The sequence below is a fragment of the Heteronotia binoei genome, chromosome 2 (assembly GCF_032191835.1).
Source record: "Heteronotia binoei isolate CCM8104 ecotype False Entrance Well chromosome 2, APGP_CSIRO_Hbin_v1, whole genome shotgun sequence".
Taxonomy (NCBI): Eukaryota; Metazoa; Chordata; class Lepidosauria; order Squamata; family Gekkonidae; genus Heteronotia; species Heteronotia binoei.
Genome location: NC_083224.1, coordinates 58712309 through 58729839, shown reverse-complemented (window position 1 = coordinate 58729839; position 17531 = coordinate 58712309). Strand labels below are relative to the sequence as shown.

The 17531-nt window shown below is 44.0% G+C and overlaps 2 protein-coding genes across 7 annotated transcripts in view; one reads left to right on the top strand and one right to left on the bottom strand.

The window, feature by feature from the left end:
- The first annotated feature begins 1877 nt into the window (after window positions 1-1877).
- Window positions 1878-8415, top strand: MYOG (myogenin). Its single transcript, XM_060231099.1, has 3 exons — window positions 1878-2490; window positions 5783-5864; window positions 7537-8415. Exons 1-3 carry the CDS (start codon window positions 1936-1938, stop codon window positions 7656-7658), a joined length of 759 nt encoding a protein of 252 aa, XP_060087082.1. The 5' UTR covers window positions 1878-1935; the 3' UTR covers window positions 7659-8415.
- Window positions 8416-14890: 6475 nt separating this feature from the next.
- The window catches only part of PPFIA4 (PTPRF interacting protein alpha 4), a 285024-nt gene continuing 282383 nt past the window's right edge, over window positions 14891-17531 (bottom strand). For all 6 annotated transcript variants that reach the window (XM_060231094.1, XM_060231093.1, XM_060231095.1 and 3 more), the window contains one exon: window positions 14891-16071. Coding sequence is in view for 2 of the 6 variants with exons in the window: in XM_060231095.1 (XP_060087078.1) it covers window positions 16022-16071 (50 nt within the window). In the remaining 4 variants the exon portion in view is untranslated. The remainder of the gene's footprint in view (window positions 16072-17531) is intronic.

Sequence of the window (17531 nt, the reverse complement as noted above, 5' to 3'; positions counted from 1 at the left end):
CCCCCTGCCCCCTCCCTCTCTCACACACACAAATACTTACTAGATCTTCTTCCTGCAGAACTTTCCTTGCTGTGAAAACAAAAGCAAAAGAAAGGGAGGGGCCGTTCTCTATGGAAACTATTACTGACCCTTTCCAATGAAGCCCTTCCTGTTTCCTGCGCAGCCTTAAAAGCACACATTTTACATATGGATCAGGAGCTCTACAACTACATGATGCCTACACGCATTTTCTCCCCCCCTCGCTTCCGGATTTTTGGAGAGCGGGGGAGGAGGCTGCAAATTCAGGGGTCCTACACCAGGGCGGGGAGAGGGGGGTTGGGAAGCCTAGTGTTCAGCTTCTCTGCTATTTTGCTGTTATTTATAGTAATCATTTTACCCCTTGGTCATCCAGTGGCCCCACTGCCTTCCTGGTTGGTTTTCTGCTACTAATGTATTTGAAGAATTTTTTATTGTTGGTCTTTTTTTTTTTTTTTGCAATATGTTTTTCATAGTCCTTTTTCCCCTATCTGATCACCAACTTGCATTTTATTTCCAAATAAGTGCCGCTCCTCACCAAGGAAGACTATTCCACCACGGGCTCTTCCTCCAAGCACCACTTCTTGACTGCTGAGGCCTGAAGTGGAACTGCTATGTGTTGCCAGGTGAGTCTATTCCACCAAGGGGTAAGCACTTCCACCTGCTCAGCCCTACTGCCTGGCTGCCTCCGCTGTTTTATCAGTGTATTAATCAGTGACTGATTTTGCACTCAGTTTACCCCGCTGTCACATTCCTCTTCTCCGCACATCGTCCTTGGATTTCCCACTATCTGCTCTGGAGCTGCAGCAAACATCGCGGTTTTCGTGGGGCAAATGGAAATTGGTTTTTAGCAGTTTCTATTTGCCGTGCAAAAACTGCGATGTTTCTTGCAGCTCTGGAGCAGATAGTGGGAATCTGACACATGCTGTGTGAAGAGGAACGTGACAGTGGAGTAAGCTGAGTGCAAAATTGTTCAGTGTGTCATGGTTTTTGTTTGGCTTTGGTAGGCCAATTTGAGCCTTGCATTTCTGGAGAAAAGCAGGATAAAATATTTAAATACAATACAATAATAAATAACAGATGGATACTAGTAAAAATAATTTAATACATCTCCATTGTGGAAAATTAATTTGCTCACCTGTGCATTAAGTGTTTACTGTAACAAGTAAGCTGAGGCACAAAAAGAGTGGAAGACACAAGAGGTGCAGATGATGGGATGTGCCAATTCAGCCAGAAGGCTTAATTCTTGCCTAGACTGCCATCTTTTTAATGGATGGACTAGATTCTGTGCTCACTGCATGAGAGGCAGAAAATCAACAGGTAAAGTTTCTCCAGCATGGATTTACAGTGCTGGGGAAAGCTTTACCATGTAGGGCTGCCCAGGGCCTTATGAAGTTGCAAAACGCATGCCATTTCCCTCCATGAAGGAGGGACAACCCTAATCCTGCCATCCAGGTCAAGGTAGGAACTAAGGTGTTGGAAGAGGAAAAGGCTGTTATATTCATGGGGGGGAGGGTCTGACCTGCCTTTGTCCCTGCCTTACTTCTCTCTGGAAAGGCTGGGAAGTATGTGGCTTGGGGCTGGCAGGCAGCAGTAATTGAAAGGAGCAGATGAGGCAGGAATGCTGCACAGAGCTGCCAGCTCAGGGAGCCGACTGATCATCAATATCATTGTAGGAGAGCAAGTGAAAATAAATCCAATGGGGCCGTTGTTTGAGAGGCGGCTGGGCTTCTCTGGAGCACATGCCAGCTCCCCTCCTCCAGCCACAGCACTGCCCCAAGCAGCAGACTAATCCCCACAGGGAGAGTACATGAAATCAGATGGACAAGTTTTGATGCGAAGCAGCAGCTTAGGGCGAGCTCAGGTTTCCTGGAGGTTTGCTATATTTATCTCTGTGATTTAATGCCAGCACGGGTTTAAATGCCACCAAGCAGTTGGTGTGAGGAGCTGGAGTTTCATTCCCCAACACAGGCTTCTCCTTGCCAGACGCTTACTATGGAACTCCTAGAGACCAACCCGTATTTTTTCACAGAACAGCGATTTTATGATGGGGAAAACTACCTAAGCCCTCGCTTACATAGCTATGAGCAGACAACCTACCAAGATCGTGCAGCTGTGGCCCTCTGTCCTGAAGGGAGGACTGGTTTGGAAGAGAAGGCCTCAGCCCTGCCAGACCACAGTCCTGGTCAGTGCCTGCCATGGGCGTGCAAAGTATGCAAGCGGAAGAGTGTCTCCATTGATAGGCGCCGTGCCGCTACCCTGAGGGAAAAACGCAGGCTGAAAAAGGTCAATGAGGCCTTCGAAGCTCTGAAACGGAGCACTTTGCTGAACCCCAACCAGCGACTGCCCAAGGTGGAGATCCTGCGTAGTGCCATTCAATACATTGAGCGCTTGCAAGCGCTGCTGAGCACTCTCAATCAGCAAGAGCGGGACCAGAGGGAACTGCGCTACTGTAGCAACAGCACCCAGTCAGGGGTAAGTGCCAAAAGAGGGGAAAGAGCCACCAGCGAACCATCAGTGTTACCATGGAGCACATTGCTCGGATAGCATTAGGAGCCAGTACTGCTGGCTTGTGGTTATCCCACAGCAATGGATGCCAGTGTCTCTGGCTTCAATAATTGGCACTCCACACTGGAGCTCTCCTTGCCCAAAGCAAAGTGGATTGTTGATATCTTGCCTTTGCTTTTCCTACACAGGGAGATGGATCTACCATTTCCCTCAGTGTATTTAATATGTGCAGCCTAAGGCAACTGTAAAATCAACCTTTAGCACTTGCTTAGAGAAGTAAGCATGGGTTGGAGGATTATCTTCTTAACACATACATTCAGTCCAGTAAGTGGGGGAATTTATTTTAGTGAGTGTAATTTTTAGGGGTTAATCTTCAAAAATTGGTTGTGCTTTTGCATTGTGATACAGTTGAAGTACAGCTGCAACTGTCCAGGGACCTCCCACTTAAACTCATGGAGTATCATTCCCTTATTCAAAAGGATGCAATAGCATAATCACTTGCTGGTCAAGCGTAAGGGCTTTACTGTGCAATAGATGCAATATCAGAGATATACAGAAGATGGGCATGGATAGGAAGGTAACCCTTACCACCAAAGTGACTGGTACACAAAATTTTAACCAACAGATGGCACTTCAGAAGCAAATTCCAGCTCATTTGCCAATGAGATAGGGTGGGAAGGGGGGAGGCTTGAGACTGGGACAGCTGTTGAGTTCAAATGGGTAACTAGATGTCTCCATTTAAAGTTGCACAAGGGCATTTGGGTACAAACTGCAGCCTTTTATTCCTAGGGGCCAGAGCACTTAATTCATTTAAAAAACATTTTTGGTTCCGTAGCAGAAGGGCTTGTACAGAAGCTTCAGAGTTTTCCCTTTCCAAGCTTCCTTCCTTGGATGTTTGGATCCTGCCCTATGTTTTATGGAGAGGGGCTTGTGACTCAGTAGGAGAACATCTGCTTTGCATGCAGAAAGTCCCAGGTTCTGTCCCCAGCATCTCCAATTAAAAGGATCAGGTCAAAAATAAAAGGTTGGATCCAAGAAGTGTTTCAGCTGGGAAGAAGAGGGGGAAATGGTCCACATGGACTGCCAAAAGGCTATGCAGGGGATCATGGGACCTGCATAAGCAAAAGTCATGTGGGATAGGGTCTGTAGGAAGGAGAGAAATTGAATGGAGAATCTGGCAGGATCCAACCCAATGTGAAAGACATCTACCTGAGACTGCTATAGTATAAGCAAGGTGCAATGGGTATTTTTTCATTTCATGGTTTTCCTCCTTAAAATTAGCATGACTTGCTTTTTAAATATTTACTACTTTTATAGATATCACACTGAGTTCTTTTGTTTCTACACGCAGACTGCACTAGTTCTTCGGAAGTTTCACTTTTAGCTTAGCAGCATTGCATGAATACATTATGAACCAGGACCTGGAAAAATGCGAAGTTCTCTGCACAAGAACACATCTATTGTTATTATGACTGCCACACAGAATGTGATTGCATAAATATCACAGGCACCAGTTGGTCATTGCCTTGGGCGTCATTTGAGACAACTGGCAGAATTCCCTTGCTTGTCCCACTTTGTCCTCTGGTTCTCTGAGAGCAAATTAAGCAGTGTGGGACAAAGGGCACTGAATTCTAAGGGACCAGGTTGCCTAGGGACCCTAGCAAGGTGCAGCAGCAATGGAGACAGCAGCAATGTTCTCCTTCTAGTCAAGCATTTTTTGTGTGTTCTTCTGAAGGGGGGGTGGCGAGGAGGCAAGGGCTGATTTCCCTCTGGGAGCCCATGCTAGCTGAGCTCTTCTAGCACTGGAGGGCTCCTCCAACGTTTTATGGTATCCACTGTGATACACAATCAAGTTCCCTTTTTGCTGGGAACTGAGTTGGACTCTTCATTTTTTGGTTGAAGTTTTTAGAACATGGGTATGGATACTTTTTGTTTCCCTGAGCCTTTGGGAAAGGTGGGATATAAATAGTTTCAATAATTTCAAAAGTTCAAAGAGTCGCGTCACTGTCCTCCTCTTTCCACACAATCTGATCATTTCAGAACCTTTACTTCTTTAATTTAAAACAAAAACAAAAAACCTTGCAAGCAGCATGCTTCTATACTGGACAAAGCTGGCTTTGGAGTGCTCATCCAGACTATCTATTGTTATGAACAACTGTATGTTGTCCCCCCCACCGCATACACATACACTACCCTTTAGGTGTCCTAGTGCTGGCACTGGATTTGAACTTGTAGAACTCAAGTTTTAGCCATAAAATATGTCTAAGGCAACTTTTACCTTTTATCATGCAGAAATACCCTAAACCAAAGGAGAAACAAGGACAAAAATTTCAGTGTTCCACAGTTGAACAAAAGCACTTTAAATAAATCTAGTCAGTGAAAATAAATCTGAAAGAAATGCTTTACAGCAAGTGAATGTCCTTTTTTTTTTTTTTTTTTTTGAGTGGGCAGGATTATAGATCTTGGTCAGGCCAGACCCCCACTGCCATGTTTTTAAATGTTAACAAGAACAAAGCAGCTACAGCTAGGAACAAAAACCTCACTTGTCTTTGAGTTACTAATCCCTTTGTATTCCGTGAAGTGGTAACTTTTTGGGAAAAGCCAACCAAATGAAATTTGCTGGTTGTAGGTCCACAGTGAAACAACTGCATGACTACACATACACACATCATTTTCCTTCTAGTCAGAATTACAGAATCAGCCTAGATACTCTCACCTTAGGGCACAGAGACCCTGCCAACCCACGTCCTCTCTCTTTGCTGTGGAAGCACTCACCTCTACCAGGAACTTGTATCTTGCATTTGTGTGTGATGTTTCCAACTGTAGTACATTCTGACTATGGACAGGAAGTGAGTGTGCTGATGTCTGTGGCCATCTCATGGGTCATGATGGACTTCAGTTAATCACCCCTTTGTACTTTCTGGAAGAAGGCAGAACTGAGATAGAACTGCAGTACCTACTTCATTGTACCTCCTCTGACACAGAACCAGCTGCCAGGAGCACCACATTGTCATGCAGGATATAAGCCCCTTCATCCAAATTCCATTGGAATCCTCTTTACACTGTAGTTTCATGCATTGTGGGCTTCCTATGGTTCCTATTTTCATTAATAAAGCACCACAATATTCCTGTCAGAAGAACTATTTCCAGGAAGTAGAAAGTTAAGTTTCAGGATGTGGGGGGGGGGGACTTGCTTGAGGGTACAGTCATAATTAGATGTCTGAATATAATTCCCAGAAACCCTATTTTGTGATTCCAGGTATCCAGTGACCATGGATCCAGCAGCACTTCATGTAGCCCAGACTGGAGCACCCAGCTTGAGTTCAGCACTCATCCTGGAGGTAAGCAGCTTTTCTATCCACTTTTCATCATCCCAGATTCTTAACACAAAAGGATCTCCCACCTTCTGGCAGGATATACCCAGTATTCCAGGAGCATTGTGATAAACTTGGTTGGTCAGTTCACTATGGAGGATCAGTGCTCTTCTTGGGATTGCTGTGCTGTGTGTGCTCTCTTTTTTCCTTATGGAGGTTACCCTGCCTATCCTGGGAGAGACCTTGTGGAGGCATAAGCATATTCCCAACTTCTGTTTCCAATGTTAAGTTCAGACAGCAGCCCCATAGCTAAGAGTCAAAGAGGGAGGAGGCCACAAGGGGGCTGTAGGAGGGGGGTCATGGGGGTGACAGCAAGAAGCTGGAGAGGTTGGGGCCACCCCTCTACCTGACCCCTCCAGTGTGATTTAAATTGAATGTAAGCTCCAATTCTCCTTCTACCTTTCCTGGAGCTCAGCCTGCAGTGAACATCTTCCAAAATTCAAAAGAAGGCTTTGTACCTCTGTGCTCTCTCCTCATTTCCCTGCTTTCCTGTGCCCTTCCCCAAAAAGGAGCAGCAGGGAAGGTGTGTGGCTTGTACACACTGGCTGGGAGAGACATGTCCTGGCCACCTCCCTCCTGCCCTACCCCGAAGGACTCTAGCTGCCCTTGCAGCCTGTGCAATCTAGGGGCCTCTCCTCCCACCTACCCAAGAACTTACCATTCAGGCTCATAGTGGTGGAAAACAAGGCAGCTTATGGAGCCCCCAGGTCTTCATGGCCAGGCAAAAGACTGCTGGGAGCAGGGGGTGGGGCTGGCTGCCCACCTACCCACCCAACTTTCAGAATCTGCAAATGAGTTCCTACTGGGACTTTTCTACCAAAAAAGTCCTGGAAAAGAGCAAGAGTACAGTAGTGCCTTAAAGACTAACAACATTTGTGGCAGGGTATGAGCTTTCGTGATACCTGAAGAAGTGAGCAGTGACTCATGAAAGCTCATACCCTGCCACAAATGTTGTTGGTCTTTTAGGTATTACTGGTTTCTTGTTCTTTCCCACTGCTAAATGTCATGGTTATTCTATTCTCCAAGAGAGGTCTAAATACTGTTATAACCTCCCTGTTTGGACCTTGAGAAGAGAGCTCTGCCTCTTCCTTGGCTCACAATAGTGACTGGTAGAGAGAAGAGCCTCTCAGATTTAGAGTACTTAGTGGTCAGCCTGCTTCAGAGATACACTATTTGGCCTGTTAGGGGCCATGTGTACATTCATGAGTTTCTACAACAGGCCAAGTAGCATGCACAAGTCTGTTTCAGGTCAGGAAAATTGGGTGCAGAGAGCTGAAGGCCAAAATCCCTTCTTCACTCGTAGCTGTAGTAGCTATTCTATGAGGGGAATGTGCAGCTCATGAGCATTACACATCATGACACAGAGTGGGAACTCTGGACATAACCTGTGTTCTCTGGAACAGGTGGTGTTTTTTAGTCATGAAGTATCATCATAATGATGGTCCAACTGGACAACAAGCACTTCAGGTATTAATGGAAAAAATTAACTATCATGAATTCCAACAAGTTCCAAGTGTGGTTCTAACCACAAAAACATTTGTGACCTTTACTTTTCTCTAAGATAGTTTCCCCCATTTGTTCAGAAGCCACAGAATCCTGAAAGAAAGCCACCTGCTCATAGTTACTTTGTTTCCAACAGATCATTTGCTGAGTGATGATTCGTCTGAAGACCGCAACCTTCACTCACTGTCTTCAATTGTGGATAGTATTGTCGTGGAGGATGTAGCCGTTGTGTTCCAAGAGGAGAGGTCTCAGAACTGAGGATACAGGAAAACAAGCCCAACTCGCTCACTTTTTAAAATGAAAGTCACCAGCAGCAGATTGTAGAGTAGAAGAAATATGACACTAGGACTTTACAAATGGGAGAAGCTCTCTCTGTCTTCAGTAACACTGGAAGATGTTCCAAATGGGAAGAGCTCTCCTTCCACTCTAACACTGGATGAGATTTTTTTTCCTAGCCAAAGTCATAGACTTTAACTGGTGAAGCCACTTATCCAATTCCATATGTCTGAAAAGCTGTTCTGCTCCCCACCCCACAAGCTCAGAGGCAAGCTAATGAGAAATGTGCCTCATTAATTTATTTATGTATCTGCCAGGTCTCCAAAAAGGTAGTATTACAGTGACTTCACTGATAACATAAATGTTTCATCTCCTCTGGAAATTGGGCTGGAATTAGCTGATAAAAGCATTCTGATGAATTTTGGGAACATTAATTAAGGGCGAGAGGACATCACTTCAGCATATTAAGGAAGGATTCCAGAGTGGCTGTTTTCTTCCGTTTGTAGAAGTTTTGCTTCACTGGGGGCCAATGGTTTTTGTGTGTGTGTGCAAGTGTGTGTACTTTTTAAAAAAAAGATACTATCTGACCAACTTCTTTTGGCAGTTTGCAATTTCCAGGCTCTGAAGCCATATAAATGCTGCCACAGAAGTTTTTTCTACTGTGTGGAGTTGCCATTTTTGTATTTTTGCTAACTTATTGTGAGATTTTTTTAAAAAAATAAAGGCATTTTTGTTTGAAGTGTCTTATGGAATTTTTTTGCAAGATGCATCCAATGTCACAGAAATATCTGTTTATGAGACAGCACAAGAACTGACTGGTTGTCTTTGGTGAGTAAATGGATATACTTACAGAATGTGAAGAGGTTGGGGAGACAGAGCACAGTTGGCAGAAAACTCATACTGAATCAGATAGAAAACACTGTAGGGGCCATTTAAAGGGCTATAAGATAGTGGTGATGGCAACAAAGAATTTTCTTCTGCTATCCTTGCATCAGCTGAATCTTGTCCAGCAAAATTATTTAGGGAGGTTCAGGCCTAATGGCATCTGGGACTAACACTCTTGATTCTAACCGGGATATTAAGTATGCTGATTTTGATCAATTAAGTACCAATATGATTACTAGGCAGGGTCTGGCAGCCAGTGGCGGGGGGGGGGGACTAGTGGTGGCAGAGGGGACTCATCAGTGACATAATGACATAGTGGGTGACATGCTGATGCCACTCCCCATGTGCCCATAAGTGATGTCAGCACATTGTCAGGACACAAAGGATTCTCTGACATTTGAGTAAAATGCTGTGATTTAACCACAAAGTTTTGTCCAAATGGCAGAGTGTCTCTGATATCACCCAGCAATATGCTGACTTCACTCCCTGGGCAACCCAATCTGGCATTTGGGCCAGGGACACTCTGGCATTTGGGCAAAACACTATGGTTGAACCACAGAGTTTTGTCCAAATGCCAGTGTCTACACTGTCACCCAGCCATGTGCTGTCATTTCTGGATGCACAAGTAGTGACGACAGTGCATTCGGACACTGCTGGCATTCCTTCCCTCTGGCCAACCGAGCACTAGTGAGGAAATGCCTGCTGAGGTTAGGGATCCCCAACCCCCAGTAGGGATACAGCTAGTGAAGTCTCTTTCATCCAGCCTGACTTAGATTCCAGCTTTAGGGTAGATCTTCTACTGGCTGTACTGGTAGCAATCCCTTGTATTTTCAGAGTGGTCTCCCTGACTGATAACCACAGGTTGTGATGGCCACTTCTTGTAAACTGTTATCCTTGCCCATGCTGGCTATAAAAATCATGCCAGGGGAGAAATGATACACGCTTTGCCAAAGGTTATTAATATGTCCTTTCAAAGGTCCTTTCACTCACAGCTGAAAGAAGTTGTGATTAGATTCCTTCTTAAGCAATTATCTTTGGATAAGAGCAATGTTGGCATTATCGAACTGTGTCCAGTCTCCCCATTCTGGGTAAGGTGAATGAACAGATTGTGTCAGAACAGCTGCAGGCAATTCTGGATGGGACATATTTCCATCTGTCTTCAGGCTGTGTTTTGTGACTGATCTCCAGCTACATCTGTATAAGAACACTGTATAAGGGCTACTACTGCTGATATTGCCAGACCTATCAGCAGTGTTTGATACTGTCAGTCATGATACTTGGGTGGATCATCTGCAATCCATGTGTGGGGTGAAAAGGGACAGCTATCAGATGGTTTCACTCATTTTGTGCTGAGAGGAAGCAAGGAGTTCCCATAGGACCGGCAAAATCAGCTAGTTGGCTCTTGTATAGAATGTCCAAGGATCTACTGGAACATATAATACCTATGCTGTGTCAACTGTACAGGTTGCCCTTTTGCTTTCAGGCTCAATATAAGGTGCTGGTTATCACCTTTAAAGCCCTTCATGGTCTGGGACTCTCATACCTGTCAAACCACATCTCCCAGTACACCCTCATGAGCCAGCTGCATTCCTCAAACAGCCTTCTCCTGGTGGAACCCTCACCTGACCTAGGGATGAAGTATCCAAAGTCTTGAGGTGGCAAGAGGAAGGTTGCGGGCCTGGCTTGCCTGAGAAATTATAGATGTTTGTATGCAAATGCAAGAAGTGTTCAAAGTAAAATTGGTGAGTTGGAATGTTTAGTGTTGGGAGAAAACATAGACATGGGGGAATTTCAGAAACTTGGTGGAATGAGGAGAATCAGTGGGACACAGTGATTCCTGGATATAAGTTATATTGGGAGGATAGGGAGGGAAGGGTTGGAGGTGGGGTGGCTCTATATGTCAGAGAGGGTATACGGTCCAGCAAGACTGAGATAAGAGAATTAGATTCCCTTCTAGAAATGCTTTGGGTTGAAATAGAGGGCCCAAAAGGAAATTTAACTATGGGAGTTTGTTATAGCCCACCAAATCAAAAGATAGAGGACGATTATAATATGATGGAAGGATTAAAGATAGCGCCTAAACGTAAAAACTGTATTGTAATAGGTGATTTTAACTACCCACAGATTGATTGGGTCAATATGTGTTCTGGTCGAGAGAAAGAGATTGAGTTACTTGATGCTCTGAATGACTGTGCTATGGAGCAGATGGTCTCAGAACCTACCAGGGGTGGGCGATCCTGGATTTGGTCCTAAGTAATGCCCAAGACTTGGTGAGAGATGTAAAAGTGATCGTACCGCTTGGGAGCAGTGACCATAGCGTTATTGATTTCATCGTTTGTATAAATAGAGAATTGCCCCAAAAGACCGGCACAACCACGTTTAAATTCTCTGAGATGAGGAGGCATGTGAAGAGGAAACTGAAAGAAAAGGTAAATACAGTCAAAACCATTGGGGAAGCTTCGAGGCTATTTAAAACTACAATCCTAGAAGCTCAGATAAAATATATACCACAAGTTAGGAAAGGCACAAACAGGTATAAGAAAAGGCCTGCATGGTTAACAAACAAAGTAATGGTGAAAAAAGCTGTAAAAAGCTGTAAAAAGTAAGAAGGACTCCTTTAAGGGGTGGAAAGCTAGTCCAAGTGAGATTAATAAAAGGGAACACAGGCTGTGGCAAAACAAATGCAAGACTGTGATCAGGCAGGCAAAAAGGGACTATGAGGAACATATTGCAAAAAACATAAAGACCAACAATAAAAATTTATTCAAATATATTAGAAGCAGGACACCAGCCAGGGAGGCAGTGGGGCCCTTGGATGACCAAGGGGTAAAAGGATTACTGAGGGACGATAGGGAAATGGCTGAGAAGCTGAATGATTTTTTGCCTCCGTCTTCACTGTGGAAGACGAGAAGTGTTTGCCCGCTCCAGAACCACTAATTTTGGAAAGGGTGTTGAAAGACCTGAGTCAGATTGAGGTGACAAGAGAGGAGGTCGTACAACTGATAGACGAATTAAAAACTAATGTCACCAGGTTCGGATGGCATACATCCAAGAGTTCTGAAAGAACTCAGTTGAACTTGTGGATCTCCTGACAAAAATATGTAATCTTTCATTGAAATCTGCCTCTGTTCCTGAGGACTGGAGGGTAGCAAATGTCACCCCCATCTTTAAAAAGGGTTCCAGAGGAGATCCGGGAAATTACAGGCCAGTCAGTCTGACTTCAATACCGGGAAAGTTGGTAGAAACCATTATCAAGGACAGAATGAGTAGGCACATTGATGAACACGGGTTATTGAGGAAGACTCAACATTGGTTCTGTAAGGGAAAATCTTACCTCACTAACCTGTTGCATTTCTTTGAAGGGGTGAACAAACATGTGGACAAAGGAGACCCAATAGATGTTGTTTACCTTGACTTCCAGAAAGCTTTTGATAAAGTTTCTCATCAAAGGCTCCTTAGAAAGCTCGAGAGTCATGGAGAAAAAGAACAGGTCCTCTTGTGGATCAAAAACTGGCTGAGTAATAGGAAGCAGAGAGTGAGTATAAATGGGCAGTCTTCGCAGTGGAGGATGGTAAGCAGTGGGGTGTCACAAGGCTTGGTACTGGGTCCCATGCTCTTTAACTTGTTCATAAATAATTTGGAGTTGGGAGTGAGCAGTGAAGTGGCCAAGTTTGCGGATGACACTAAATTGTTCAGGGTGGTGAGAACCAGAGAGGATTGTGAGGAACTCCAAAGAGATCTGTTGAGGCTGTGTGAGTGGGCGTCAACGTGGCAGATGAGGTTCAATGTGGCCAAGTGCAAAGTAATGCACATTGTGGCCAAGAATTCCAGCTACAAATACAAGTTGATGGAGTGTGAACGGGCAGCGACTGACCAAGAGAGTGATCTTGGGGTTATAGTAGATAACTCACTGAAAATGTCAAGACAGTGTGCGTTTGCAATAAAAAAAGGCCAATGCCATGCTGGGAATTATTAGGAAGGGAATTGAAAACAAATCAGCCAGTATCATAATGCCCCTGTTTAAAACGATGGTGTGGTCTCATTTGGAATACTGTGTGCAATTCTGGTCACCGCACCTCAAAAAGGATATTATAGCATTGGAAAAAGTCCAGAAATGGACAACTAGAATGATTAAAGGGTTGGAATACTTTCCCTATGAAGAAAGGTTAAAATGCTTGGGGCTCTTTAGCTTGGAGAAACGTCGACTGCGGGGTGACATGATAGAGGTTTACAAGATAATGCATGGGATGGAGAAAGTAGAGAAAGAAATACTTTTCTCCCTTTCTCACAATACAAGAACTCGTGGGCATTCGATGAAATTGCTGAGCAGTCAGGTTAAAACAGATAAAAGGAAGTACTTCTTCACCCAAAGGGTGATTAACATGTGAAATTCACTGCCACAGGAGGTGGTGGCGGATACAAGTATAGACAGCTTCAAGAGGGGGTTAGATAAAAATATGTAGCAGAGGTCCATCAGTGGCTATTAGCCACAGTGTGTATATATATATATATGTGTGTGTGTGTATATATATATAATTTTTTTTTGGCCACTGTGTGACACAGAGTGTTGGACTGGATGGGCCAATGGCCTGATCCAACATGGCTTCTCTTATGTTCTTATTCGGTAACAGTCTGTCACAGGCATTCTCTGGTAGGCCTCCTTCTGTGAAATGGTCTACCACAGTGACTGCAGGCTTCAGGAAGACTGCTCATTTACATAATTGCTATGCTGCCTCTCCAGGAATCTGTCTGAGGTGCTTTACAAAATAAAAATAATAAAAGCAAAACATTAAAAGGTGTTAAATTTCAGAATTAAGTGTTCTGTTCCAGAGAGCATAAGGATCTACACCAGTTTCTAGTTATTGATGTGCTCTGTTCACTCTCTTATGTGGTCCATGCATTATCTCACATGGAATTCTGATTAACATTCTGTTCTTAAGTTTCTTCAAGTACAAATGTGAGCAAATGCACCCCCACAAATGCATGCCAATCTGAAAGTGGTTTATGAAGGAGTCTCTAATCTTCTTGAGTCTGAGTACAGTTTTGGAATTTGGGAATGGGTAGCAGGGTACCACCATAAAATAGATAACATGGTGAACTATGGCCTTTGCCACTTGTATTTAAATAAAGTTTCAGTGAAATGTTGGGGGGGGGGGTATACAATTTCAGTTTGGGTGGGACAGTCAAGAGAACTTTCAGATAATAGTGTAATACAGGCTAATATTTACTCAATAGTAATAAATGTTGGTGGCTCCTGTCTTTACAGAATCCAGTTGAAGTCAGTCCTATGGAATTAATAAAGTTGTGTGCAATGGATTTTATTTATGTCTGTATCTGCACAAGTGTGTACATATAGATATTCTGGTAGGGTTTCTATCTTCCTGTTGGGGGTGGGAGATGTCCTGTGTCCAGTGTTTGTTGCCTGCTGCTGCTCAGCTGGGTGGCTGGAGGAAATGCGTGGACAAAATGGAGGCAGACACAATTAGTGTCCCCAGTGTGATGATGTTGCTTCCAGTGCAATCTGGAAATTATGCCATCATGCTAGGTGATGCTTTAGTATTCACCCAAAACTCCATAGTTACACAACAGAGTTTGGGGCAAATCTTAGGAAATCATCTTGGCAACCTATTCTGATGTTGCAGTTGCAAGGAGGTTGGGCTGGGTTCCCTGACTATGGAAACAGTAAATCCTCCATTCATATTTTCTTGTTCTCCCTCTAGCTATTCCCACCAGGATATCCGCAGTTAGGCAAACCAAAGAAAAATGTTTAAAAAGCAGCAGAAGGGCTGTGTAGGTATACTGTAATAGTTATATACCCAGCATGGCATCAAGTGCTAATTTTTACTATGAACATAGGGACACAGATCTGTTCAACTGAGGGTTCTTGGTCTGTAAAGTCTATGTAGGATTCTGGGGGTTTTGTCTACCTCATAAGTTATGATTATTAGGATTCTTCCGTTCTGATCATTCATTTGTCTAAACAGGCTTTCAAGAATCCTCAGTCTTAAAGATTCAAAAAGCTAGTTCTAAATACATATACATTTCAAGTTAATTAGACAGGACTGAGTGGTTAGTATACTCCATCTTTCACACCATCTGTCTAAGAACACAGATCAGCTGGAGCCAGAGGAAGAAATGGAAGCAGCTCACAACTGCTAGTCAGGATTGGCCCACTTGCTCAAAGTTACAACTAGCATTATCAGATGGATGATCCAACTTATGATCACATGGCTCTATTATTTGATTTCTACCAGAAAGATCTCTGGGCAGTTGGGATTGCACAGAGAGAATTTATATGAAAGCAGGAGAGAATTATGAATCCACCAACCTTGCTTTAAAATCTGGTTTATTGGAACACACATACACCCATTCCTGACTTGTTTGCAGGGTTTGGAATCCATGCAGTACCAATATGACAAAAGAAATAGGTAATTGATATAAAGGGATCAGTTACTCTTTAAATTAAAAAAATATTTAATACTGTATTAGGCAAGTAGTACACCAAAAAGACATTGCAACTGTACAGTCTCTTGGATATTGCACTTCCAAACAGCACAGTATGAGTATAGGGCATTCCAGCCACCAAGAAATACCACGTCAGTAATAAGGGGCCACACAAGGCAAAGGCAGCATGAGAAGACAAACAGATCCTACCCTAGAAGGGAGAAACAGTGAGGAACCTTCTGGACCACAGGCTACCTGTAAATGTAGAGAGAAGAAAAGGGGAGATTTCTGTTTGTCTACAAGGGTAGAGAGGGTATTTACTGTGTACCCAACAGAAAAGTGGGGACTGCACTTTGTACTCCCAGCAACAGATTTTATACATGACATGGGACCTGGAAGACACACACACACTTGCTTGATAGGTTCTCTCTCTCCTTTCAGCACCCAATACCCTGCTCTGTTTCTAGCCCCAACTCTTTCATTTCTGAGAAGATTGTCCATAGGCAGGTTCTCTTTGTTTCTTGGGCATAGTGGCCAGATCCAGCAGAAACGTGATGTGCCTCAGGGAAGGAACCAAGCTGGGTTTTCCTATATTCTCATTGCCATGTTTCCTTGGTGATCATCTTATAGGGTCCCAGCAGTACTGCTGCTCTCTGGCATAATGACAAAATGAAGCACAGGAAGATAACGGTGCAGGGACTGTTGCTGCCCAACGTCAGGATGTCTCCATGTCTTACCAGACCTACGTCAAGATCACAGCATCACACAAAGGACTAACCTGGGAGGAGAAAAGCCTGTTCCCTTTCTTGGCAAGGAATGGGTCTATAACCAAGGGAAGGAGAAGAGAGAAGTGGGAAGCCACAGATATAATTGGGATTTAAGGACACCGAACAGGAGACCAGGGATTGTGTACAAGCAGGAGGAAGAGTATCCTTTTGGCCATGTAGCCCCAAATGGTTGGCCAGTAGCTTCCATTCTTTGGAGCCAAGGAGCAAGCATATTCTGGTCTCTCTGGCCTACTCTCGGAAAGCAGCCAGTGTATAACCATACAAGTAGTGGGAATGTGCTGCAAAACAAACAAGCAGAAAGCATATATTAACAGAAACTGATACAGTGCCATAGTAATCCGCTTTGACCCTGTGCTTTTACTGTCATATGCCAATCTAAATTTGCTCTGCTCTAGCAGCTGAGGTAGCCCAGGCATGAACCTACAAATAAGACAGGCTACTACAAGACTGCCTTCTTCCATGACTAGGCATAGGGAAACAGATCTGTTCAAAGACTGGCCAGGGAGGGTTTATACAATATAAATGAATGGCAGGAAGGACAGTCATCCTCTCTGCCTCATTTGGCTCTTTCCATTCATCAGTCTTTCACAAACCATCACAATCTGCACTGATAATACAGAGGTGGTGTAGAGGCTGCTACAGCAAACACAAGGAAAACAGTGGTTCATTCATGGGCAACAGAATCCACACTGAACAAGACCCAAATCTGTTCATGTCATGGGGAGCTCCAGGGCTGATGCTGCCTTGAGGAGAGGGAGGAAGGGAGGAAAGCCTGCTATATTTATCCAACAGCTGTCATCTTCCTTTCCATGGTTGCCTCCCCAGTCTCTATTCAGCACATTCCTTCTACTCCTCCTCATAGTTGTTGTTATTGTTACCAGTACACTTTTGTCAGCACTTCAGGCACTTGCATCTCTTGGGCAGGGAGCTCTCAGCAAGATTTTAGACTCCACTGGATAGAGAGCAGATTCCGAAATACACCGAAAAAAGACAAAGTGACCAAGTGGCTTGGCTGTAAAAATGGACCCAGAATGCATCCACCTACCTTATTAAACTCATTGTGTGTGTGTATTTTTTTTTAAATGAAGCTTGCTTGATGGTCAAGCTGGTTTCCTTGGAAGATCTATCTGCTAGGCTATTTTATTCTGTATCTTAGCTATAAGATGCCTTGAGTCCATTGTTTATCCATTTAGTTTTCATGTGTACCTGCTTCTAAGGAAGGGTGTTTTGGCTTCATGATAACTTTTTGAGAGAGACACCAGTGACCTTCACAGACAAGTAGGAATTAGGCTTCCCACATCATTCTTACTGTTACACCAAGCTGTTCTTTGGTTTCCACTGATTCAAATATATTTAAGATAGTTGTCTCCAGGGTAGATAGGGAGCCTACTTACTTTTATAATCTAAACCCTCAGTTACAAGATTGTCCAGCGGACAAAAAAACCCCACTACAACAAAGTCAGAGCAGTTGCATCTACAACATGTGAAGTCCCTGCTGTGCTGACATCTATTCCTGCAAAGATCAACAAAGAGAAAACCTTGATAGTTTTCAGTGCCTCTCAACACAAGGGCCGTTTTCGCACTAGCGTTTACTCCGGCGTAGCACCCCATTTACCTCCGGATCTTTTCCTGGTTTTCCCACCTGTTGCTCCGGCGCTGCGGTTTGCTCCGGCGCTGCAGGGGTTTCACGCCGGAGTATCTAGATCCACCTCCTTCCGGAGTTTTTGAAAACCTCCGG